This window comes from Pestalotiopsis fici, assembly GCF_000516985.1.
Source record: "Pestalotiopsis fici W106-1 unplaced genomic scaffold PFICI_Scf_10, whole genome shotgun sequence".
Lineage (NCBI taxonomy): Eukaryota > Fungi > Ascomycota > Sordariomycetes > Amphisphaeriales > Sporocadaceae > Pestalotiopsis > Pestalotiopsis fici.
In genome coordinates, this window is record NW_006917100.1 from 830,529 (window position 1) to 855,919 (window position 25,391).

General features: G+C 50.5%; 10 protein-coding genes across 10 annotated transcripts in view; 5 read left to right on the forward strand and 5 right to left on the reverse strand.

Moving 5' to 3' along the window:
• PFICI_12499 (uncharacterized protein) overlaps window positions 1-434 on the forward strand; it is a gene marked incomplete at both ends in the record, with an annotated part of 2,450 nt that extends 2,016 nt beyond the window's left edge. The window contains one exon of the mRNA XM_007841080.1: window positions 31-434. Coding sequence (XP_007839271.1) covers window positions 31-434 — 404 coding nt within the window. The remainder of the gene's footprint in view (window positions 1-30) is intronic.
• A 1,916-nt stretch (window positions 435-2,350) lies between these two features.
• On the reverse strand, window positions 2,351-2,989 carry PFICI_12500 (uncharacterized protein; the record flags this gene model as incomplete). Its single annotated transcript, XM_007841081.1, has 2 exons — window positions 2,351-2,524; window positions 2,609-2,989. The coding sequence occupies 2 exons, from the start codon at window positions 2,987-2,989 to the stop codon at window positions 2,351-2,353; spliced, it is 555 nt and encodes a 184-aa protein (XP_007839272.1).
• An 839-nt stretch (window positions 2,990-3,828) lies between these two features.
• PFICI_12501 (uncharacterized protein) lies at window positions 3,829-4,853 on the reverse strand (the record flags this gene model as incomplete). Its single annotated transcript, XM_007841082.1, has 4 exons — window positions 3,829-4,361; window positions 4,441-4,553; window positions 4,691-4,762; window positions 4,840-4,853. The coding sequence occupies 4 exons, from the start codon at window positions 4,851-4,853 to the stop codon at window positions 3,829-3,831; spliced, it is 732 nt and encodes a 243-aa protein (XP_007839273.1).
• Window positions 4,854-8,822: 3,969 nt separating this feature from the next.
• On the forward strand, window positions 8,823-9,998 carry PFICI_12502 (uncharacterized protein; the record flags this gene model as incomplete). The annotated part of the gene is made up of 5 exons (XM_007841083.1): window positions 8,823-8,873; window positions 8,947-9,259; window positions 9,344-9,451; window positions 9,514-9,741; window positions 9,811-9,998. The coding sequence occupies 5 exons, from the start codon at window positions 8,823-8,825 to the stop codon at window positions 9,996-9,998; spliced, it is 888 nt and encodes a 295-aa protein (XP_007839274.1).
• A 182-nt stretch (window positions 9,999-10,180) lies between these two features.
• PFICI_12503 (uncharacterized protein) lies at window positions 10,181-11,944 on the reverse strand (the record flags this gene model as incomplete). The annotated part of the gene is made up of 2 exons (XM_007841084.1): window positions 10,181-11,485; window positions 11,864-11,944. The coding sequence occupies 2 exons, from the start codon at window positions 11,942-11,944 to the stop codon at window positions 10,181-10,183; spliced, it is 1,386 nt and encodes a 461-aa protein (XP_007839275.1).
• A 730-nt stretch (window positions 11,945-12,674) lies between these two features.
• On the forward strand, window positions 12,675-14,336 carry PFICI_12504 (uncharacterized protein; the record flags this gene model as incomplete). The annotated part of the gene is made up of 3 exons (XM_007841085.1): window positions 12,675-12,791; window positions 12,843-13,838; window positions 13,905-14,336. The coding sequence occupies 3 exons, from the start codon at window positions 12,675-12,677 to the stop codon at window positions 14,334-14,336; spliced, it is 1,545 nt and encodes a 514-aa protein (XP_007839276.1).
• Window positions 14,337-14,500: 164 nt separating this feature from the next.
• On the reverse strand, window positions 14,501-16,187 carry PFICI_12505 (uncharacterized protein; the record flags this gene model as incomplete). The annotated part of the gene is made up of 3 exons (XM_007841086.1): window positions 14,501-15,117; window positions 15,176-15,941; window positions 16,005-16,187. 3 exons carry the CDS (start codon window positions 16,185-16,187, stop codon window positions 14,501-14,503), a joined length of 1,566 nt encoding a protein of 521 aa, XP_007839277.1.
• A 775-nt stretch (window positions 16,188-16,962) lies between these two features.
• Window positions 16,963-19,402, forward strand: PFICI_12506 (uncharacterized protein; the record flags this gene model as incomplete). Its single annotated transcript, XM_007841087.1, has 2 exons — window positions 16,963-19,260; window positions 19,316-19,402. The coding sequence occupies 2 exons, from the start codon at window positions 16,963-16,965 to the stop codon at window positions 19,400-19,402; spliced, it is 2,385 nt and encodes a 794-aa protein (XP_007839278.1).
• Window positions 19,403-19,640: 238 nt separating this feature from the next.
• PFICI_12507 (uncharacterized protein) lies at window positions 19,641-20,667 on the reverse strand (the record flags this gene model as incomplete). The annotated part of the gene is made up of 2 exons (XM_007841088.1): window positions 19,641-20,277; window positions 20,333-20,667. 2 exons carry the CDS (start codon window positions 20,665-20,667, stop codon window positions 19,641-19,643), a joined length of 972 nt encoding a protein of 323 aa, XP_007839279.1.
• Window positions 20,668-21,458: 791 nt separating this feature from the next.
• PFICI_12508 (uncharacterized protein) lies at window positions 21,459-25,272 on the forward strand (the record flags this gene model as incomplete). Its single annotated transcript, XM_007841089.1, has 3 exons — window positions 21,459-22,116; window positions 22,172-22,568; window positions 22,623-25,272. The coding sequence occupies 3 exons, from the start codon at window positions 21,459-21,461 to the stop codon at window positions 25,270-25,272; spliced, it is 3,705 nt and encodes a 1,234-aa protein (XP_007839280.1).
• Between the last annotated feature and the right edge of the window lie 119 nt (window positions 25,273-25,391).

Below are 25,391 nucleotides of genomic sequence, written 5' to 3' on the forward strand. Positions count from 1 at the left end.
CCCGGAAAATGGCGGATGCCACGAACGCAGCCTCTTCAGATACCGCCACTACGACAGACGATGATGGAACTGATGCTTGCCCTGGCTGCACTAAGAAGGCAGAGAACGCCACATCAACAGATGTTGCTACCGCAACCGACACTGATGGAACTAATGCGTGCCCTGGATGCACCAGAAAGGCAGAGAGCGCGACAGAAACAGCGACATCAGACATTGCCACTGCAACCGATACTGATGGAACTGATGCCTGTCCCGGCTGCACGAGAACCAAGTCACTGGATGCGACGGAGACCGAGCCATCTGACGCTGCCACTGACTCGGACGCTTCGACCGAGGCCTGTCCCGGGTGTACGAGGAAGATGACGAGCAACGCGGTTGAGACCAGCGCCGAGCCGAGCGACGTCTCGACGGAGGCGTGCCCAGGATGCACATGAGTTTAGATTGGAATCTCGAGCACGGAACTGTCAGGAAGCATTTGTACCTATCTAGCGTTGCTTAATGTTTGTTTTTCCTTTTCCATAGTTGCTGTACTCCCTGGGTTTCTCATTGCTTTGGATTAGGTATAGTCTTTATAGTCTTGATTTTGGCTGCTGGGGATTTCCGGCCATGACTTTGGGTATACAGGAGTCAGTTAAGCCTTTCAAATCTATTATAGAGGACCTATTATAGAAGCAATAGAATTATAGAACTACTGTAAATGTAAAGAGTGCAGTACAGACCATGACCCAAGTAACAATCATGTGAATACCCGTACACAAGTGGACCTTGAGGTAGCTCGGGAGATTTTGTGTCTTGATCATAACGAGGCCCGACTTCGGCCAAACATATTCGATTATATGCATTTTGATAGCCCGCCGTAACACCTATTCCTCCTGTTGTCAACAATTGTTAAACTATAAACCTGCTCGCTTCCTTCCACTTCTCTGATTCAATGTGCACACAACTAGCAGAAGACAAACTTTTTAAACCAGTTTGTTTGCCCTTGAAAAGGCAAAATGAACTGAAAGATCTCGATCATATCACCACAGGTCACAGTGGTGTAGTGGTATTTGCTTTGCTCCTCAGGAATCTTGTATTTCTAGCCTTCTCTCTGGATGGGTCCACCCTCCCCGAGTCTTTTTGTTTGGTCGCAATGTAAATCCTTGTTTGTTTTTTATTACTCTTCAATAATGATTATCCTCGTTACCGACTTCAAAACTAGGAAATGATCTTTCCGGACCTATCGTAGTTACTGCTAAGCGCGATGTACAACCATGACTATTCCTCACATTCACACTCAAGATCATGCCCTGATGAATTTCTCAGATGGGTTACCATCTATGCGTATTGATCTCCACTACATATCGACTGGATCTAGGGTCCCCGAGTTATAGGGCCATCAAACACAGGCATGCCGGCAAAACTCAAACCATTCCTGGTAGCTGACTACCCCTACTTGCCAGTGCCCTTTTGCTTGCAAGAGGTATCGCTAGCTTTCTTATTACCCCATGAATCAGTCTGTCCAATCTTGTTGAACTTTTCAGTGGTTTTCTTGCTGAGCACCTTGGAGTTGTTGTGGTGACCTCCTCCTCCATGGTGCCCACCTTTCGTGGAACTAAATGTCGAGCCTTGGGAATGCCCGCCTTTTGTACCTGAGCCCATGTGATCCATGGTTGATTGCTGATTAGTTGACGTCTTTACGAACTCTTTGCAGGTTCTTGACAGTCTTGGCTTAATAAGCATTCCACTATTCGCTGTACGGTTCAAGGTGTTCTACGCCGAGGTTGAGCAGTGCTTCTGGAATAAAAGAAGAATCAAAATGAACGATATGGCCAAGACTCGACTTAAATATGTGCATAAACAAACATTTGTGATTCATCTATGGTTTTGGAAACTTCGATCTAGCCAATTACTTCTACCTCACATTACTATCCGGCGTGATTCCCTCATTGTAAGTCCAATACCGGTCCGAATAATAAAATAACACCTGACTTTAAGACCCAAATACCATCTTGCCTGCACCGAATAGAAGAGAATAACATCGGGGGTGGGATAACAAGAGAAGAGGCAAGACCACCAAGAAGATTCGCCTATTCTGAAAGGGTTTCCAACAGCGACGTCGTTACGTATCGTATACATCCATCTTCCTGACGCCTTTAATAATCTGTACAGCAGATCCTAACCATCGGGAGTATTGGTACCTTCAAGACTCATGGTGATCCAACATGTGCTACGCCGAGAATTGCGACAGGGTACTTGGGCTGTGACCCTGAGGGAAGGAGTCGAATTATTTTGGAACAACGCGGCAGCCGAGCAGTCTCCCTCCGCAGCCCACTTGTCCTTGTTCAAGTTGCGCGAGGCTTGCAGGGGATCATGACAACGCACAAGATCTCCGGATGCTCCGTTTCCATGCCTCCTCATAAACTACTGATTCTTTCGCATCCTCGAGGATTAGAGTTCCGCACCGAGCACGCCTCAGCTTTCCGGCATTCTGAAGTGCATGCCATTCACGACGAGCGGGGCCGTTGACGTCCGATTGGTAGACCTTGCGCAAAACAGATGTGTTAGATTCGAAGACAATACGGGAATTTTGCTACTCTATTGGCGAAGAGTATGATGGATCACTTACGAACTCAACTGGAAAATTCTGCCCTGTAGCCGGATCGATACCCTCCCACTCGACGAGGTAATAGGCTAGCCTCTGTCCAACAATACGCCGTATTTTATACCAGCCTGGCTGCCCACTGGGAATGCCGTTGGACAAATCAGACAAGTCTTGTACTTCTATGACATTGTCAACAATGGTTGTGTCGAGATCTTCGATCGGCGAAGGGGATCCTCGAATTGCAATTACATCTCGACCAACATGGCTGAAGGATTCAGCATCCTCAAGGCTCCTTTTGATCGCGATTCGGAGGGACTGGCGTTGAATAGGGTTGACTTTGTGTATTGGTCGACGTATATTGCGAAGTCTTTTGCTGCGGCGCCTAGACTTTGCTTCTACTCCCATGTTGTTAAGCAGCCGAGAGTGAAACCCGACTGGGTATGGCAAAAGCGACCAGACGGACACAAAGTAGAGAGAGTAGATACAACCCTAGGCAACTGCACATTCAGCGTTCGTGCTTGACTTGTTCGGTGCGGCCAAGATGGTAGAGAAATCAATGGAAAATGAATTGTCTTCTTCTCGCCATAATATGGAAAGTCCATCAGGAAAGGAAACCGCCATGAACAACAGCGTTTTTGAAGCAATCATCTCTGACTAGAGGCAAGTACGGCGTCAGGGAAAGTACAAAGTGAAGGCGGATTGTTTCGATTGTCCCTATAAAGATGACCCAATCGTGACAAATTCCAAGCAAAACAGATAAACGATTGTTCAGATTTGTCGCAGGGAGAAACGGTCATATGTGTTTCACGTGTTGCTAGGTAGTTGGTAAAGGAAATCAAATTGGTGAGGCTGAAGCATCATATTACCAGCCATGGTAGTGAAAATTTAATGATGTATGCTGAGGCCAGGAAAGATGATGTATGGAGCGAGGGAGAAAAGTTCTTAAGTGTCTATCGTGGACCTCATCATGTACGTCTTGACTCTGGGGCTCGAACCAGAGGTCCGGAAGCTTGAGCTCAAAGAGCACATTCTACTACCTACGCGTGCCCCCCGGGATCACCTGCACTCAAGCCTGAGTCCAATGTGCGTTCGAGACATGCTATCTGAATGCATGTTTCCCACTCTGCAGAGCGTCAACCACCATTTTTACCCCGTCCATCCATAAATTAGTTGCGAGATCGTAGTTGCACCATCATTTTGGAGCGCCCTGCCGTTCGCCAAGCATCCACTTCCGAGCTGCTTGCTCAAAATGTCTCCTGATCATCCAAGCCCTCGCCCTCGGCGGGAATCTCGAATCCTTCTTCGGTAGAGTAGAGGATTGCCTGGATAGCCTTGACGAGACCATCTTCTTGCTTCTCCAGCTCGGGGTCCTCCTCCACAGCCTGCTGGACGAGTAACTCTATGTCTCTGAGCTTGCTGAAGTAGAAGTCGCGCTCACGCTCAAGGCCGACAACGGTCTCCTTCAGTGTGTTGTTCTCTTGTCGCAGAGCGGCAGAAGCGGCGCCGCCAGCAGCAGATCCAAGTCGCGGGCCGGTGGACGGCGTGGTACCTCCTCCAGTTCTGCGAGTTGCCGCACTGCTGGCCACTCTAGGACCAGTTCCAGTGGCAGGCATGGCACCGCCCTTTCGTCTCGAAACCGCATCATAGTCGCCTCCGGGGTAGTTCTGATCCCAGTATCGCTTGGCCCACTGCAGGAACTCAAGGTTGTCCTGCATCTTGCACTTGACTAGGGACTCGACGTGGATAGGCTTGTCGACCTTGTGCTTGGCAAAGGTGTCTGGGGACATGCTGTGTTAGTGGGCTAATGAGGGAGCGCGCGTAGACCTGGCAGGACCAAAGTCTCGGAGGAGACTTACTCTGCAGCACCTTGAAGTTTGTAATGTAGGCATATTCGGTGTTGACGTTGAACTTGACGCGGGACATGGGAACATCGAGGAAGATGCTGTCAAAGACCTGGCAGAGCGCGGCGCTATCATGTTCGGATCTGAGTCAGTTGTGATGCTCTTCACGACAAGCCGGGACGGCACCAACAGGGGTTGCGACGATGGGCAGCGTCGCGGGGGAGGGGCAGATTTTCCTGTCTGTTGGCTTTATTTATTTACTTACCCAGTACCGCACTGCTCAACCTTTGTGATGTTGAGCTGGAGGAGGCTGTTCAGCCATGCAATGAGTTCCTGTCTGTCTGTCGGGTTAGCCAGGCGCGTTTGCGATAGTCGGGGTCGTCGGGCAGAGGCTGTGAGGTCATGGGCACGCACCTGGATTCGCCCATGTTTGCGGATCAACAATAGGAGGCAGACAAAAAGGTAAGAGTCGGGAACTGCGGGGGGAAAGGGTGGGAAGAAAAGAAGAAGGCAGAGCTTCTAGGCAGAAAGATTATTAGAAGGGCGTATGTTGTTGTATTGGCAGTAGGTAGCCAGTTCGGCAAGGAGAGTGTGAGAGTTGGATGTGGGTTGAGATAGCAGCAATCAAAGGCAGGCTGCCGCGATGGCATCAATTTCGTTGGCAATCCAAATTTCCTGGAGCAGCTGGCGACGCTATCACCCAATCAACCAAAAACAAACTGAAGCCGCTGGGCGCCTTTGAACTGATGGTGGGGTAAATATTGGGAGAATTGATGGATGCAAGGTACGGAGGTACTTTGGGGAGCTTGCCTAGCGTCTGGCGTTCAGTCAATAGCGTCGGCCAGGGTGCTGACTAACATTGGACTGATCCATCACTTTTCAGCCTTTGCAGCTGGCAAGCAGCTTCTTCGGCTTCTAGAAATCAAGCACCCCAGCTGGGGATCTCCAACCAGCAGCACGTTCAACTTTAGGGGTTCAACTGGAGAGACCAGCACGGTTCCGTTTTGCTCTCTCTTAGGATCCGCATCTCTGTCTGTGTCCTAACCTATATTTCATCGTCTTATTACGGTTCAGGCTCGTTGGGAGTGAGCAGCTGGTTGCAAACCAAAAACCACATTCGATCGGGTGCAACAATACAATCGTGTGCTTACAACTAAGGGGCCCTCATGGTTGGCGCCGTCGCCTTGTTGGTCTTCACTACCTGCCAGTTTCAGGGCCCGCCGTTGATAAAATCCAATCAAAGTCGCTCTTAGGACTGTGGCTGGCTATAGCCAAACTTCAATTAGATCAAAGACAGTTTGTACTGGCTTCAAGCAGACCGTTCTGTACTCCTTTTGGTGTAGATTGAAGTATATTCTTGCTGACTAGGCACCCAATTCCCCTCTGATATCATCATGGGCCGCCCATACTTCATCCCCAGCTTTGCATTGCAGTCCTCGATCCGCTTCGCTTCCTCTAAGATTCAGCATCATGCTCACTTCCATATTCTCAGATTCACAACTGAAGCACTCTTATCAATACAAATTTCTCTTTTGACTGTGAGTATATTCAGAAGATTGCCCGGCATGGCTAAGTTCATCCTAGCTCCCATCTGTGAGTCAATCAATACCCAAAAAAGGAAGGAAAACTTGATTCGTGGTGCGAAAGACATCATGTTTGGCACCAGTCAAGTCAACTCGTCGAATGAGGCTGCGTCTACACGGCGCAGCCCCCGAGTCCGTGGTTTCGTTTCCTTGTCCGATCGAGAGGAAGCTATTGCGGCTAGCCCTTCGGAGTTCATGATGTTATGCATCGCGAGAGAACTCACGGATGCTGGTGACCGCTTGGACGCCTGGAAATGGAAATGGCACGAAGAGGAAATAAGACAGCCAGACTCAGAGCCGGATATTTACCATTCGTGCTTTCCAGAACTGATATTTTGCCGGAGATGCTCGTCAGCCAAAGGAGTGGTAAAGAAGTGGTCCATGACGGATGAACGGTGGTATTTCACCTGCGCAAGTTGTAATGATCCGTCGACACAGATGGAACTTATTTGCTGGGATGACGATGTAGGTGTTTTACCTGACAACCCGTTGTGTGATTGTCAACTGCCTTCACGGAAACAGACAGCCGTCTTTTGTATACCTGCCGGAAAAGAATATTTGTGTTGTGCTGTGGGCGGGTGTGACTTTTGGAAATGGAATGATCAAGTTGAGTCGCTTCACAGCGACCTGGAAGTCCTCTCCCTAGGACAAGTTGCCTGACCCGGCGGATCATTGTCAACAGCGGCTGGTCTTTCGAAACGCTCTACTTGACTCTAACTTGGCAGGTCTGAATTCTTGTATCACTACTTAATTTACTGATTACCGGCGATCTGTAAACTGTTTAAAACGTAGGTAATATCAAAAGTAAATACTGGTGTTGCAATATACCGAACTGACTGATATACCTATTCCAATCTCAAGCTCCAAGATGACGAAGATGATGCTAGTGAAATTGGGGCACAATTTACACATATAATATGACCAGCAAGGTGAAAATGTATCTAGATTCCGACGTGATGGACACCTCACACCTCTTCGGGAGATCTGGCAATCATTTGGTTCAAATATCTTCATGCTCAAGTAGTGTCCCATACTTCCCGATAAGACGAGGCTGAACCGCGAGCAAAATACCTTTACGCAGCCCTTCCGCATAGACCAAAAGCATGGCCATGATAACCATCCCTGAAATCCGATATACTGTACAAAGTGGAACGCCTGAGATCGCTGCCAGTTCATATCTCTCCACCTCGCCTACCCCACGTTCGCCACAATCCCCTACAAAGTTCGCCCGACATACTTTGGAACTCTTCATGAATACCATCAATTCCTATCAAATCGATATTCTGTGAATGCGAAAAACCCTCTCTCTTAGAGATGGCTTGTGGCCGCTCAACTTGCATCCGCATTGTTGCCACATATACAAAAGCTCTGCCTTTGTTCGTCACCTCCCAAGTGGCTCCAATCGCATGATGCACGGGCCTCAACGATCTTTGGCCTTATCGCAAAAAGTTTCGTCTTCTTCAGACAACAGTGCACAGGTCCGGGCAGCGCAGCACACAAGGTCTCAACTACGCTCTGGCAGGATCAGCAAAGCAAAGAGACATTCCTCGGGTCATAGGCGCGCCAGGTCCAGATCCGTGATCATCATTGAGTCGGACGATGATGTCCCCCAAAAGACAAGACCCAGCAGGGCTAGCAGTATCGACTCTGTTATATTCATATCGGCATCAAGCCCACCCGCAGCTTCACAGGGCGATGACAGTCCTGTATTGAGTCAAGAGGAAATTTCAGCTAGTCCGTCCCAGTTCATGAAGTTTTGTAGTTCGCGCGGTCTTGACAACCCCGACGAGCGCTTGAAAGCGTGGAAAGAGAAGTGGCGCCTCGAGGAAGAACACAGAGAAGAAGCAGAACCGGAGCCAGAGATACACCATCCTGGCTTTCCAGGAGTTCTCATAAAGTGCAATCGTTGCGATTCGGCCAAGGGAGTGGTTACGAGAGTATCCTCGAGGCCGGGCGGGATCAACGAGGGACGGAAATTCTTCAAGTGTGAAAAGTGTTCCCGTAAACCTGGAATGCGTCAAGCATTTATTTGCTGGCAGGACCTCGAACATGTTTCGAGTGACAATGGGTTCTGTGAATGTGGTCTTCCAGCACGCAGAGAGATGACAAATTCCACCAAGCCAAGAGGCAGAGAGTTTATGTGTTGTCCTGTGGGGGCGTGCGGCCATCAGAGATGGCTGTGGGTAGATGAATACACACTGATGGATAGGCAGGAAGACTTTCAGATGTGGAACGCGACGCAGTATTCTGGGGTTTGAACATGTGCGCGTGGTTTGAGGAAAGACTTATCAAAGCTAGTCGTCTTTGCAAAATGCTCGATCTCTTTCTTCGGTTGAATGTCACATTGTAAAAAGTATGAGAGGGTCAATAACGAGCTGTGAGATTGAGATTGAGTGTTTGGTTTGGTATCTGTTGTTTATGATCCCGTGTGTTGAAATGCCTGACAAAGTTGGACTGGGAGTGGAGGATTACCTTCAATCACAGCTAGGTTACCTACTTCTTCCCATTCATCCAGCCAATTGCAGGGTTCAGGGATATCTCCATTTCTTGTTCCCTTTCGAAAATACCCATTTTAATTCTGAAATTCGAGCATCGCTTACAAATAGAGTCTCAGATCCTGAGCCGCCAACAGTATTAGTGATGTACTAACTAGCGGATTTAGCGGACTTTCCCCTAGCTAGGTACAACACAGGCGATAATTTTAGGTGTATATAATGTGAGACGCTTTGCACAGCTACTGACATCACCATTGTAAATAACAAACCACGCTTTGTCCTATCATCAATAGACCCTCATACCCAAAGAATCGTTGAAATGTCAGCCATAACCAAAACAATTGTTGCAACCGGTGCATCGTCCGGTCTCGTATGCCCTCATCTAGCCCTCTGATCATAGAGACCAGCACTACGCCGCCTAGCTCAGTGCTAATGACATTCAGGGATTTGAAGCCATCAAGCTGCTTCTATCGCAGTCTCAGCCGCACAGGTTCATTCTCGGCGCACGCGATGTCAAGGGCACGCAGGCTGCATACGATGCATTGAACATTGACCGTGCAAAGCACAGTATTTCCCTCTTGCCATTGGACCTTTCGGACCTGCGCAATGTCAAGTCGTTCGCGCAACAGACCCTGGAGCAGCTGGGTCAAGATAAACTGGACACACTCTTCCTCAATGCCGGCTTGATGAAAGCCGCAGAGAATCCTGGTCCGCACGGTTCGAAATGGTGTGATGCCCTTGTGGTCAATCACTTGTGTAAGTCCTGCCCTGTCAACGTCCTGTCGAGGCAATTCGCCCGTGGGTAGTGTTTTGGCTGATCCATATGCTATGAATCAATAGCGCAGCACTATCTCGTTCATCTCTTGAGAGAGAAGCTGACGACTTCGCAATCTCGCGTCGTCGTCGTATCATCTGGAGCAATCCGAAATCTGCGAGACAACGATCCGAGTAAGACTCAAAACGTCCTCAATTCTTGAAAATATTTCCCACTAACCAGCATTACAATGCAGAGACTCTTGACGTGGATCTCGTCGCCAACTCTGGTGCGGCAGCAATGGTAACATATGCGGCGTCAAAGTTTACTCAGCTCTTGGGCGCGCATTACTGGCGCCGACAATTGGGCAGCTCGGCCACCGTCGTCGCAGTGTCGCCCGGCTTAATTCCTGGCACTGGCATCGGTCGCAATTCCGACGTGGTCATTCCCTCCAACGTGCCTGATGCAAAGTCTGTCCAAGAAGGTAATTTGGTCACCTGTTGTCCCTGTTTCTCTGGTTACCTGAAAGTCTCTGGCTAATATTTTCCTCTAGGTGCCCAAAATCTCCTCAATGCATTTGACAGAGACGACCTGCCATCTGACCCAAACCAAATCTTTCTTACTAGCTGGGGCGAATGGTGGCCTACAACAGTGTATACTCCATCTCTGGACCAAGCCCTTCAGGATAAGTGGTGCCCTTCTAAAGATGACATTGAGAAGGAGGCTGGTATTAGTTCATAAACCGTCATTTAATCATCGCATCATCAATTGAACAAATAATTTTGGCATTTACATCGGATGAAATACAGACGGGTACGAAAATCATGGATAGAATCGAGTCGACAGGAGCAGCCTCCACTCCATCAATCAACTAGACAATGATCGTCAGTGTCGATGAACCCATTAAACTACAGGAAATACCCTCACAGGGCCCTTGGACACAACTCCACCATTGGACCCTCTGCATACCCAAGAATGCAATCGTGTATAGGGTATTCATCCCCTCTTATTCCAGTGTACCCCAATTTCGACATGGTCCTCTTATGCTCAATACCTTCGTCCCTTACAACTAGATCGTAGTTGTAAACGAGATGAAACAACCCTGCATGCATGGCAAGGTAAGCAATCATCTTTCCGGGGCAGGCCCGGGGCCCCTTCAAAAATGGGTTGAAGGCGGCTATGGTCTTGGGGTCAATCGGCCTCTCTAGCCAGCGCTCAGGGACATACTCGTCGGGGCGCGGGAATATGGCAGGATTGCGGTGCATCGCATAGGTTGATGTTCCTACCGACATGCCTGCCGGCACTGGTATACCATCCACGATGATGCCTCCTTGGTCGACCTCTCTGGGCACGCTGCTGGCTACCGGTGGAGTGAGCCGCATCGTCTCGTCGAGACACGCACGGAGGTACTTGAGCGAGCTCAAAAGGCCATCTGTGACGCGGTCCGGGTCATCGACACAGCTGCGTATCTCTTGTTTTGCTTTCTCAAAGGCTTCTGGGTGTCGGCCCCAGTAAAACAGAGTAGCTCCAATAGTCAATCTCACAGCATCACTTCCCGCCGCAATGAGCAGAGAGCTGTCGGCTCTCAGGTCAATATCGCTGTATAGGTTTGCTTGGATGAGACGCCCGAATAGATCTTCAGGCCCGTTCCCTAGAGCCTTCTCATCGGCCATTCTGTCGGCTCTCTGTTTGACTTGGCTTTCAGCGAGGTCTTGATATCTTTGTGCCTCAACAGCATCTCCCATTCCCAGCCGGGAAGGCCAATCACTGCCCATGAACCAACGCATAACCTGCAAGGACCTCGCAAAGCCTGCCCAGTACAAGAATGTGCTAGCGTACTGTAAGCATTTGGGCACCCAGCGAAAGTCGGGTGAGTGAAGCATGTTCAACGGCTTGCCAAAAGCGATAGTGCTTATCACGTCAAACCCAAACCAGGACGCTGCCTTGTTGATGTCAAGGAGACCATCATTCACATTGGCTTCGTTCCACGCAGCGGCCGCAAATTGCTTCGCCAGGTCATTGATGATGCGGAAAGCCCGCTCGCGAGATGGCATCATCCGATCTAGGACCTTGCGACGAGCCGCGTGTTCTTCGTTGTCCTGTGTCATTTGGAGGCTCTGGCCGCCTTCCGGCCCGCCATCCAAAAGACCATAGAACTCATCGCCCTTGAACAAATTGGCGGACTTGGTATGAATAGTCTGAAGAGCCGAAAGAGTATCAAAGGACAACTACATCATTTCATGTAAGCATGACTCTCCCCATTTCTATGGGACAGGCACCTGTATAGAAGGAGCCAATCTGCTTACTGAGTCGGGACCAAGGCGAACGACGCTCCCTGAGCACTGAAGTTATTACTTGCGAGATAAGAGCAAAGAGTGATGGAATGTGTTTAGTATTACACACCATATTTTCTGTGAGCCTCGATCTCAGATATATGTCGATTGCCGCAGCGACATTGCCAGATCCTCGGGAGCCCTGAAATGCGTTGAAGGAATGGTCCCGGCACCCCAGCGAGAGGGTGAAACCACAAACGGTAGATGACGACGCCAAGTAACTGGTCTTTCAGCGGCCCGGGTCTCATACGCACCTTGTAGAACTTGACTTACAGTGGTTCCAACGACCAGGGCACTTCCGTAGACCAGCTTCGTGCTCAAAAGCACCCAAAATTGTCTCAAGATCTGCTCCATTGGTGTTGATTCGTTCTTGAAATATTTGGTTGAAATGTGATGTTAAAAGCTGAATTCCCAGGAAAGGAGGACATATTCCTACCTAGTACGTAGATAAGCAGCTTCACAGCATATACCCAGATTCATGTCAGCGATTGCGGGGAGCAAGCACATGTAAGTTGAGACCAAGCTATACCCTAAAATATCACCAGAATCCCCCTCCACGGCATCTGCCGAAGGCAATACTCAGCGTAGAATATGCAATATTCCTGCAGTGCTACGTATAGTGAGTGTGATTTGCCACGAAAATCCTGCACTCTTCGTTTACCCTGCGCGCCCAGCTATCTGAACGCGCCTAGGGAGAGTGCTTTCTCCACAGCTTCGTGGCGTCAAACGTGCGGGAAAATTGGTAAATCTCTCTTTGAATGGATATCGTCATATAGGAACAATGATATGCTTCAGGATATGGATAAGCGCTCGCACTGCATATGCAGTACAACCTCATCGTCTGCCCCGTTCGCATAATTGAGGCCTAGTGCTATCTTCAGCCACCGATGACAATATCGACGCATGCAATGTGATAGATCTTGGGCACACTTAAGACGGATTGTTCAGTCCAGCAATAGTTCGCAGTAATGTGCAACTGATATGCTTCCACTGCGGATGCATGCCATACCTGCCACATCCTAAGCAATTTTGCAGAGAGTGTACAGAACTTGACTTGATATTTCTCCCAAATTTGGAAAATACGATGCCACATAGTGACCAAGATGCTTTAGGCGTAGAGGCCTCGGTGCGGAACTCTGAAAAACAATACCCCGTTCATGATGTGGAGGTGGAAAGCGATCCAGGAGGAGGTCTAGTCGAGGTAAGTGGACCGCAAAGATTGCCAACAGATCCAACAGCTCACCCTGTACAGAACTACATATCCTACCTTCCCACCGTCTACTTTGGTTTCACCTTGCAAGCCTGCTGGGAAGCCGTCGGCCTCTCGCTGCAGCTCAACCTCCTCAATGGTGGACCGGCTACACTTGTTTATGGAGGCCTTCTCACCAGCGCTGGGTCCATTTTCATTGCGCTCTCGCTTGCCGAGATGGCATCCGCCGACCCGGCAGTAGGGGCTCAGTACCGCTGGTCTGCGAGATTCGCGCCCTTTTCGCCGCGCTTCTGGGGTCTGTTCCAAGGTTGGATCACCGTCTTTGCCTGGATGACGAGCACCGCCGCCAGTCTGGCGTACCTGGCGCAGAGCCTGCTGAGCGTCGTCGTGCTGTGGTATCCCGACTATGAGGTCCTGCCGTGGCAAAACGCCTTGGTCATGGCCGCCTTCTGCATCCCGCCCCTCGTCGCCAACCTGTGGCTCAAGCGCATCGTCGTGGCCATGGAGTGGATCGGCGCACTGGGCCACGGCGTCTTTTGGGTCGCGAGTATAGCAGTGCTGAGTGCTCTCGGAACCAGAGGTAGTCACGCGGCCGTGTGGGCGAACCTGACGACGGGCGTGAGCGGCTGGGACCAGCCCGGCGTTGCCTTTGGCATCGGCATCCTGCCCCTCGCCTTTCCGACCACGGGCTTTGACGGCGTCATCCACATGAGCAAGGAGGTCAAGGACGCCAAGCGCAACGTGCCGGCCGCCATCATACTCTCGGTTCTTCTCAACTGCTTCATGATGTTTTCTTGGCTCGTCGTGGCGGCATACTATCTGGGTGATGTCGACTCACTCGCAGAAGCACCGCTCGGTGTAGCTCTCGTGGGTTTATACATGAATGCCACAAAGTCCAAGCCGGCGACGACGTTCCTCGTCATGTGTCATGCATTCATCTTGTACGTGTCGCTCGCCAACATTTTCGCTTCCGTGGCGAGACTCACGTGGGCTTTTGCCGAGAATAAGGGGTTGCCGTTTTCGAGGCACATTGTGCATGTAAGTTTTATTCCGGCAAGAAACTTGTCGCCGTTGGAGGGATGATAAACTGACAAGCCTTCCTAGGTATCCAATCGTTTCAAACAGCCGTTACGTGCGCTTTTTCTCGTTGTAACCGTTTGCGTAATATTATGCATCATCTCCATTGGCAGTACCGCTGCATTCAACGCCATGATTTCCCTCCCGCTTATCGGACTGTACATCTCATACGGCATCCCAATTGTATTTTTACTCACTTTGAGGCTTCGAAACCGCGTACCAAAACTTGGCCCCTTTAGTCTTGGGTCCTTCGGGACCCCGGTCAATGCCTTGGCTGTAGGCTACATATTGTACGTTTTGAGCTTTGCCGCACTCCCTACGGTGCTCCCAGTCAGCTCGGAGAATATGAATTATGCAGGACCACTTGTTCTTGCGGTCATGTTGGCTGCCGGCGCAGATTGGTTCGTCTCTGGTCGAAGGCGCTTCGAGTTGCCAGAAACTGCTCCCACATCTGAGTAGATTTTGCTCAAGGAGCTCGCTAGCTACCGGATTTGAGATTAAAGATACATAGTAAAGACATTAACATAAGCAAGAAGATATCAGATATCAAATATATAAGTATAGATTGGCTATATACAATGACCATGTACGCATCGATACCTAGAAGAAGTTTTCCTGCACGATCAAGTAGTGTACCTAAATAGCGGCGACCTATCTCCCATGCGAAAAAGTTCATCCTCAGAATACTTGGAGCGGATATCAAGCTCGGACATATTGGCTCTCTTCTTGTTAGACCAGACATAGGATGCCTCTAGGACAAAGGACATGAGCATGCCTGTAACTCCAAAGGCAATGGCAAGTCCGTAGCCCGTAAAGTAAGAAGGGCTCTCTGAGTCAAAGAACATGTATGACCCGATAATGCCACCAATGTTACCAGTCGCGATGACAAAGGCCACACCAATAGCCCTGCGCGACGATGGGGCCAGATTGTTTGCCGCCCATGAGCTGCATGCCGGTTGGACAGGGTAAATACCCATACATGCTAGGATAACGGCGAACATGCTAGCGCCGACATGGCCAGGCAGGTCTCCCTTGAAGGAGATGATGATACTGTAGCCAACTGCAATCATACCCAATGGGATGGCGACGAATGGCATGCGCCAATAGAAATGGTCCGAGAGCCGGGCAAAGAAGATGGCGGAAATGGCGCCGGCGATATATGGAGGCACCGTCATCAACTGAGCATTGGTGTTGGTGAAGCCCATGGCTTTGGTAATTGATGGGAGTGTAAATTTGTTTCCTATTCCACAGGTTAGTCCGATCATACAGATGTGCCCCAAGACGAAGGATTCACTCACCATAGGAGCAAGCCGAGATGCAAAGAAGGATGTAAGCCTGACCCCACATGCGAGGGTTTGTGATGACTGCCTTGAAGTCTTGCCAGTGATGCCCACGCTCGTTTTCTTCCGTGGACCGGCCACCCTGCTTGATGAAAAGCTGTAGCTCGAGGTATCGGATCTGATCCGGGCTGAGCCACCTGTGTGATAGACTTGGGGAATCAATGAGAAGTGCAAAGCATGCAACTCCCAGCACGATGGTCAAGATTCCCTCCAAGATAAAGATCCACTGCCATCCGCGAAAACCTCCAACACCGTCCATCTCGGCGATGCCCGCCGCGAGAAGACCAGAAAAGGCACCCGATAGCGCACTGAAGCAGTAAAATACAGAGATGCGTGTTGCCAACTCTTTTGGCATGTACCAGAAAGTGCAGAGGTAAACAGCACCAGGGTAAAAGCCAGCCTCGAGAATACCCAGCATCATGCGAACCACCATGAGTCCGGCAAAGTTCTTGACGAAGCCATGGCACATCATGATGATGCCCCATGAAGTTACCAGAGCTCCAAGATAAACTGAAGGCCTCTTGAACTTCTTCAGCAGAATATTGCTGGGAATTTCAAAAAGAATATAGGGGATGAAGAACAATGACAGGGCAATGTTGTATTGTAGACCTGTGAGTCCGAGATCCGTGTTCATGCCCTCAATTTTGGCATTGCCAATGTTGGCTCGGTCGAGTTGAGAAATCAGGTACAAGACGGATAGCATGGGTACGAGCCGGACATCGACCTGAGAAGAAGTGTTAGCAGTGCTTGCAAAGAACGAGAATGCTATGAGCGCAGAGGGACATACCTTTCGAACCAATGTCTTGCGGTCCTTGTCGGTAAAGCTCTCGTAAAACGAAGCATCTTCCGCTGTCAAACCAACGACTCTGATGTTATCAATGGTCCGCACTCCTGAACCCTTGTCCGCGTCACTGCGGCTGTCCTCTTCTCTGTCGCCCACCATTACGATTTCAGGCTTGTCTTCCGCCATGATTTGCAAAGGTTGGCCGCTGCGAGGTCTTAGTGGACAGATGAAGGCCTAGTTACAATAGAGGCAGAGAAATGAGCTTCGTTTTCAATGAAAAGAAGTGATGTTGTGGAATGGCCTAGAGCATATCTTGGTCCTGGAGTTTTCAGAATGACAGATAACCCTGTGGTCATCCCTCATTATATTATACATCTCTTGAATCATGGGCATTGTGACCGTTGGTGCTTGGCGGCTCCAGCGGTATGGTTCTCGGTCTCCTTGGGGCCATGGCCAAGAGCATGTAGTTTGCGGGGCCCCGCGAAAACCAAGACCTCATACGACAAACTCAACGGTTGGTCTTGTCTTACTAGTCGTGTCGGATTTTGCTCTGATCGGTCATGTTTAGAATGGTCATCTTATCTGGCGCCATAGGCAGTCAGGATAGGAGATAGTTCGCGCACACCCTGCCGAGCTGGGTTAGATCTCACCCTCTCCGCATTCAGCCCCGGTTCTCTTTCGCTGGCTCCGCTTCCCCGCAGGTCAACCTTCTGTCGTCGGATAAAGATCTGACAGGTCCCTCGCAACCTGGCTGCGTCTGCGTCTGAATAGTATCCAGGGTGAATGAATGACCGCGGCCCCCATAGCGGTTCTATTCGGCTTCAAGGTCCAATCAGGGATCCTGGCGGTCAACATCACCACAACCGTCTGCGAATCAGAGACGTTTCCAGCGTCTTCCATCCCCGAGCCCCAACGAGTCAATGACTTTTGTTCAGATGGCCCGTGATTTTGAAATATTCTGATGTCAGAATCAGTCGGTCATGGAGACTCCGGAGAAGGACTCGGAAGCAGCCCGAGTGATGTAGGAACATCCCGGCAAGAGGCGGCGCGAGACCTCGGTCATGATGGACCTGGTCATGGGAAACGCCCCTTCTCCGGCCTGGTCGGCGGCGCTCGAAAAAAGCGTAAGGGGGTCAAGGTGACACGTGCCTGCGATACCTGCAAGAGGCGCAAGTCGAGGTGCTCGGGCACGATACCTTGTGACAGCTGCATCAAGCGTGGTCGCCCGCGAGACTGTCACTATCATGCAGAGTATCGTCGAGGGCAGTTGGTAACACCGGTGCAGTCGACGTTTCCACGCAGTCTCGGCGCCGAGAACCGCGAGTCCACTCCCACGCGACGCCAAGAACGTTCCCCAGATTGCAGTACAGCGATCGACACTGATAGCAATGTCAGAATTGAGGCTGCAGTGTCACCTCATACAATGGAGGTCTCGATGAATGCAGTCGATATGCCCGCTCCCTTGAGCGAGCACAACACCGCTGCGCCGTCTAGAGCCTCACCCGAGCTCGAAGTGGCCGAGATCCAGGGCCAATTATTCGATACAACGTCTGGGCTGGCGTTCGTACATAGAGCCTTTCGAAGGCTATCTCAGAGTCACACCCATCAAGTCAGTCGGCCGCTGCCTGACTTTGCCGGTGAAGCTGAGAATGAAGAGAGCCCGACCTTGACTGTAGGCGACAAGCCGATTGGAGTCATTAGTCCGGGAGACGTGGAACTCCCGACGATGAAGAGAGCCCTTGAGCTGGTCTATCTGTACTTTGATGTTTGCATTGCCACGTATCGCTTTCTTCATCTCCCGACGGTCGAAAAATGGCTGCAGGTAATGCTCAATAACAGAAGAGAGGGACTGCAGTTACACCAGGGACTTGGCCGTGCCAAAGCCGCAATCCTTCTCACCATGTTGGCAATCGCAACCGCGCACGAAGAAAAAGCATCCGGCCATTTCCAACAGGACGAGGCAGCTTCAATGAGTCGCATCGACAGCTTGTTTTCTACTGCTAGCTTCTTGATCCAACACGAGACGGCCCGGCCCACCCTAGAGTCAGCACAGGCACGCGTTATACAAGTAATCTATCTGCTCACGACGTCGCGGATGAACCAAGCCTGGTATACCTTTGGCACAGCCATTCAGCTCATATCTGCTCTGGGTCTGCACCGAAAATCTGGAAAGAGACGCCTCGATGCGTCCACCGAGAACTACATTGTTGTCCAGTGCCGAAGAAGAACCTTTTGGACAGCCTATATTCTCGACAAGTATCTCGGCGTCATATTCGGTCGACCGAGGCATTACAACGATGACGAAATAGATCAAGAGATGCCAGACAGTATAAACGACGAAGATATGACTCCCAATGGAGTTAAGGACGGATACAAGCGCGGCAGAAAGGATTGTGCCACAGATGCACTCATATTCCATTCAAAGATAGCGTCAATTCTAAGTGATGCTGCCAAGACTGTTTACTCTATAAAACAAATACCCCGACAAGACCGCATTGCTGCCGCCAATCGTTTGAGTCAAGAGCTGCGACAGTGGAAGTCATCTCTGCCGCCCCATCTAGGCTCCATCTCCCCTTCAAGCTTGATACCCAGATTTCGGCGTCAAGCGACGACACTCAAGATTGCTTATTCGCACGCCACCATGCACGTCAACCGATTGTTCCTGTTGGGCCGCATGAGTGCCGGAAGTGAAACACAGATTCGAGAAGCAATCATTGCTGCCAACACCGTGCTGGAAACAGTGGATGAGATGGTCGCCGAAGGCGGGACAATATTTCACGCCTTCTGGTGGACTCACTATGTCACCTTTTGTGCCCTCGCTATTGTCTATGCTTGGGAAATCCAGTCTCGAAAAGGCCACCTAGATCTCTTCCCTGACAATAGCATAGACCGTGCTGATCTCATGGAGCTGGCAGACCGCTGCCAACGGCATCTAGCCCAGGCCACTGCTTCCAACTCACCTAGTAGGAGATATGCATTAATTCTGGATAAGCTGCGAAAGGAGGTGACACGAAGTGGCTTGAGTAGTGACGACCAATCTGGAAGCACGCAAACTCATCGAAATCTGACTAGTATCACGTCACCGCATGCCGCTTTCCCGGGATCTGCACATATAGCTAGGCCCAATGGCCAGGACGGCTCATACAGTCTCGGAATCAACGTGTCGAGCCCACAAACCAATTTTGGCCAACCGCTTGACGGAGTAAACTGGTCTATCCAGGACTGGCAGAGCGAGGACTGGCTGAATCTTGACTCAATGGTAAGAAAAAGAATAAAACGCAACGAGTTTCACGCAGCTAACAATTACCCTGCAGGCTTTCGGGACTTTTCCTGACAATCAAGATGCTCCATTCATATGGCAAACAGGTCAGGCGGTACAAAATCTGATTCCACATTCCTGATTTGAGGAGGAAATACTTGTAAAGATTAACGAAATGAAATGAACAAACAGAGTGAAGGATGAGATACATGATCTAAGTAATGAAATCAATCCACTAAGGCCAAGGTGCACTAGAAATTTTATATATGAAACAATCACATGTCGAAGTCAGTAAAAGCCTAAGTGATGTATTTGATTACATGTTTATTTATACCATTTCTATTTTAGACCCTGAGACAGCTGAGACCGAGCCATTCAATTTACACGTTAAACTTTTGCAAGTTTTCAGGTGCAGCCTCCTTGGCTATCCTCTTGACGGTATCCTCGCCAAGCTCCTCAAAAATGTCATAGCCCCATCTCGACTGGACGTTGAAGCGCTTGTGCTTCTCCAGAGCATTAATGGCAGCAAAGTTCTCGGCGGAGAGCTCCTGCACCTTGAGGTTGGACTCGATCCGGCTCGCCGTGACGCTCTTGCTGAGGGCCACGGTGCCGCGCTGCACGGCCCACGACAGCACGAGCTGCGCCGTGTCGAGGCCCGTGGCCGCGGCCAGGTCCTTGACCTTGGCGTCGTCAATGACCTTGGGCTCGCCCGTCTGGTTGTTGCCCAGGGGCGAGTAGGCCTCGATCAGGATGTTCTTGGACTTGCAAAACTCGACCAGGGCCGGCTGCTGCAGGTACGGGTGCGCCTCGATCTGGTTCACCGCGGGCACGACTTTGGTCTTGGAGAGCAGGTCTTGCAGCTTGTTGACGGTAAAGTTGCACACGCCAATGGCCTTGGTCTTGCCCGTGGCGAGAAGCTTCTCCATGGCGGCGTAGGTCTCGACGTAATCAATGTCTGCGAGGCTGAACACTCCTTCCTTGTCAAGGGGAAACCACTTGTCGCTAGGCTCGAAAGCACTACAAAATGTTAACATTCAGTGTACCAGCTAAGGCAGGTTTATATTTGACTTACACTGGCCAGTGAATCAAGTATAGATCAACATAGTCGGTTCCAAGATCCGCCAGCGTCTTGTCCAGGGCCGCCTCGACATCCTCCGGCTTGTGCTTTGTATTCCACAACTTGCCAGTGATGAAAATGTCTGACCGCGGCACGCCGCTCTGCTTGATACCCTCGCCGACTGCAGCTTCGTTGCGGTAGATGGCAGCACAGTCAATGTGTCGGTAACCAGTCTTGAGCGCTGTCTTGACAGCCTCAATGACCTCGTGGTTGGGTGCTTGCCACGTGCCGAATCCAACTGCAGGGATCTTGGCGCCCGTGTTGAGGGTGAAGTGGGTGGGCAGAGGCATGATGAACAAGGACCTATGGATAGTATACTTGAAGCTGGCTGAAGGCGTTCTGGATGAAAAGCTTCAACGAAGGTGAGTTGTGTGTATGTACAAATTTGCCCAAGACTGAATTCACCACGAAGCAACGTCGACTTTTTGTCTACGATGACGATGGGGAAGCGGGACGCTGGTCGCTCATCTCGGATAACGAGAGCTCTCATCGGGACCGGTGCAACGGGATATCCCCTCCGTGACCGGCTCCGCAGGTTGTTACGGACCTCTTCCGTGCTTCTCCGGCTCCTGCCCCGGATTTGTCTTGCATAATTATGCATCGTGACCCCTGGCGATACGGATTTCAATTTGATTGGCTATAAGGCTTGGCGGATACTGCTATGATTGGTCGCTATTCTAGCAATAGTAGACCCACACTCGCGCTCACATCGTCATGCGACTTTTCATGGTCAATTCAAGCTTTCGCCAGCTAAGATTCATTCCAATGCCAATTTAGGAAGTACGACCATCTTAGCCAGGTCTCTGTGGAGGCTTCTATTAGTTTTCGGCTCAGGGTCATGGTCATTAGTAAATCCGAGCGTGCTGGTGTGCGGCTTTGAAATACCGAGCCATCTCCAGCCAAGTTGGCATCGATTTACGGTTAGAATCATCGGGACTAGGCAAATCAGCCAAGTCAATACTGTATCTTTCCTTTCTACTACCAAGACTTATCAATCGAAGCCTTTGTTTCCTGGACTACCACTCACTTGTCCATGCCTCCATTCGCGGTGCCAGCCATAGATTCCTATCAATAAGCTCTCATGGCACCAACCGCAGCCGTCGCAACTCCTTGGAGTGCGACTAATCTTTCGAAGAATGCTTTTGACCTGTCATCCAAAAGCCAGAGCTCCGCAACAACACAACACATTGAAATAGATGATTCCTCACTCCAAACCGTCGATGCATTGGTTCGATCGCGGGCAACAGCCTTCCCACATGTCCCGATTGTGTCCTATCCGACGACAGGAGTAGACTATGTGGACTATACTTTTCAGCAGCTAGACGTCTTTGCCTACAGAACGGCCAAACATCTCGAGTCGAGCATCCCAACTAGGACGAGCTCCAACACCAAGAGGACCGTTGTCGCCATGATGGGACCGTCGAATCTAGAGTACCTCATCACGATGATGGCCCTCATGAAGGCCGGTCATACTATCTTGTTCTTGTCGACTCGTATACCCGCAATCGCGGTCGAGTCTCTGGTGAAGACGACTGGTGTAACATACATGATTGCAGATCCAAAGTACCTGCAGACAGCGGCCACTGTCAAGGAACAGTTGCCAGATTTGCAGGTGCTAGACATGCCCAAGCGCAACATATTCGAGTTCCCAGTCGAGGTACATGTCGACACGCAAATGGACGGTGCACTTGACCCGTCCGTTGAGACAAATGAGATCGTCTATATCATCCACTCGAGTGGTAAGTCGTCCAGGATATGATTCTTTTGAAAGAAAAAAAAATTAAGTATTCTTAGGATCCACGGGGTTGCCCAAACCAATTTATCAGGTGCAGAGTGCCGCCCTGTCCAATTATGCTTCAAACATGGACATGAAGGCCTTCATCACCCTTCCTCTGTACCACAACCATGGAATCTGTAACTTGTATCGTGCAATGTGGTGTCGCAAGTCGATCCATCTCTACAACGCAGATTTGCCACTCACCAGCGATTTGCTCATCAAAATTATGCGCAAGCACAAGTTTGAGATCTTTTACGGTGTTCCATACGCATTGAAGCTTCTAGCAGAGACTCCCGAGGGTCTGGACCTGTTAGCACAGCTCAAAACCGTCATGTACGGTGGCTCAGCCTGCCCCGACGATCTGGGTAACCTGCTTGTCGACCACGGAGTCAATCTCATCAGTCATTATGGAGCGTGAGTTGTCCCAATGCTTGTGCTTGCATACTGTGCTGACATACCGCAAAACAGGACCGAGGTTGGCCAGCTCATGACTTCCTTCCGCCCTGCTGGTGACAAGGCATGGAATTATGTGCGTGAGAATGAAAAGCTCTCGCCCTTTCTCTTCTGGATGCCACAGGGTCCGAACTTGTTTGAATGCTGTGTTCGCGAGGGATGGCCGGCCAAGACTGCCACCAACATGGAAGACGGCTCATACAGGACAAAAGACTTATTTGAGCCTCATCCGACCGTCCCGCGTGCCTGGAAATACATTGCTCGGCTTGATGACACGATCGTCCTGGTGAATGGCGAAAAGTTCAACCCGGTAGCTACTGAAGGGACGATCCGGTCATCCAAACTCGTAACCGAGACAGTTATATTTGGTGCCCAACAACCATACCTGGGTGCTCTAATTGTTCCGTCGCAAGCGACGGTTGGTAAATCACCAGCCGAAGTCTTGGATGCCATCTGGCCAGTAGTTGAGTCTGCACAAGAAGGGAATGACTCCTTCGCCAAATTGTCTAAAGAGATGATCGTCATCTTGCCCCACGGTACTGACTATCCTCGCACTGACAAGGGCAGCGTCATTCGACAAGCCTTCTACAAGACATTTTCCAAAGAGATTGAAACGGCATACGACATCTCCAACAGTTCTAGCGAGGACGCACGCGTTATGTCAAGTGAAGAGCTTCGACAGCATCTTCGTAGCTTGGTCGTGAAGACTCTGCCAGATGTACAGTTCGATGACGACACAGACTTCTTTGGTCTGGGACTGGACTCGTTGCAGGCTATTCAGATTCGCTCTGGCGTGATGAGATCTGTCAAGACCGCCAACAAGGTAACGCAGAATGTCGTGTTTGATCACCCATCGATCAGCAAGCTCGCTGCATATCTGCTGGGTGAGACTTCTGCTTCCAGTGACTCGGACGGCAGTCTCGAGGCTGAAATGCAAGCTCTTGTTGAGAAATACGGCGACTTTGCACCGCAGCCGCAGGTAGGCGGACACTCTGTTGTTGTGACAGGTGCAACTGGTTCGTTGGGTGCTCACATTGTGGCCAAATTGGTCAAGGATCCGACTGTGGAAAAGGTGTACTGTCTTGTGCGAGCCAAAGACACAGCCAGTGCATTGAAGCGGACCGTGGAGTCCATGATGCTGCGCAAGGTATACCACGATTTATCGCTTTCCGAACGTCGCAAAATTGTCTCGTATCCCTCGGACTTTTCTCACGCAGACTTGGGGTTGGATGCCGCAGCATATCGAGAGATCAGCTCCAGTCTCCGTGCCGTCATTCACTCAGCATGGTCCGTCAACTTCAATCTCAAGCTATCCAGTTTTGAAAGAGACAATATCGCCGGAGTCAAGAATCTTATCAACCTTTGTCAGAAGGGAGCGGCTGCATTCAACTTCTGTTCCTCAGTTAGTGCTGTAGCCCGCCACCCCGATGCTGACGGACCGGTCCCAGAGATCGCCCCCAAGCCGGAGTGGGCACAGGGCATGGGTTATGCTCAGTCCAAGTCGGTGGCGGAGACTTTGTGCGCAAAAGCAGGCGAGCAGGCCGGCATCCCCGTCAGAGTTCTTCGAATCGGACAGATTGTGGCCGATACAGCACACGGTGTCTGGAACGCAACCGAGGGTGTTCCCATGGTAATCCAAACAGCACTCACTGTTGGTGCTCTGCCGCGCCTGAGGGAAGACCCGTCTTGGCTTCCAGTGGATGTCGTTGCGCAAGGCGTCGCCGAGATTTCTCTTTCTCATGCTCAGAATGCATTCACCAATGTGACAAATCACAAGACTTTTAGTTGGCAGAATGACCTCTTGCCTGCACTCCGTGAAGCTGGTCTCAAGTTTGAGGAGGTTGAGCCAAAGGAGTGGGTTCGAAGGCTGAGAGCCTCTAATCCAGACCCGGTGCTTAATCCTCCCATCAAGCTCGTCGAGTTCTTTGCCGGCAAGTATGACAAGGATGAATTTGCGCCTTCCAAGCAGTATTCAACCAGTACAGCCCGATCTATTTCTTCAAGCTTGGATCAGGGCTGGACGCTTGATCAGGACTTTGTAAAGAAGTTTGTGAGTCAGTTCCTGTCGGATTCATGGAAGACAAAGGAGGCGGCTCCGGCCAACGAGCCCTTTAACACCCAGCGCAAGACTGTGATTGTAATCACTGGTCCATGCGGCTCGGGCAAGTCCAGTCTCGCAACCGAGATCAGCAGACACCTGGGAGCACCTTTCGTGGAGGGCGATTCTTTGCACAGCAAAACCGCCGTTGACTCCATGCGCAGCGGTGTCACCTTGGCCGACGACCAGCGCTGGCCCTGGCTGGCGCGCATCAACCGGCGTGTTGAGGAGGAGCTTTACGATTTGGGCTGGGATTCCGCTGTCGTAAGCTGCTCGAGTCTCAAGAAGAGTTACCGTGATGCTCTAAGGCAGGTTGGCCAGGCGCGGCCCGGTAGTCCGAGGGTCGTCTTCCTTGATCTTCAGTGCTGCCCGGAAACACTGGTGAGCAGACTGGCTAGTCGTGGGGGTCATTATATGAAGGCAGAGATGGTGCAGAGCCAGATTGATGCAAAGGAAGGAATTGCTACCGATGAAGTGGATGTTTACCCTGTTGACGCGGAAAAGGAACTGGGTACAGTGATAAAGGAGGCAAAAGGCTTCCTCAGGCAGCTTGACTTGGTAGATTGAGTGAATGCTGGTTTCGTTTTTGTTATATATCTTGGATACCTAGGTAGGTAGATTAGGGCAGGAGTTTTTGCCGAAATAATTTTGGTCTATATTTTTCATCATTGCTCCCGCTGTCCTGG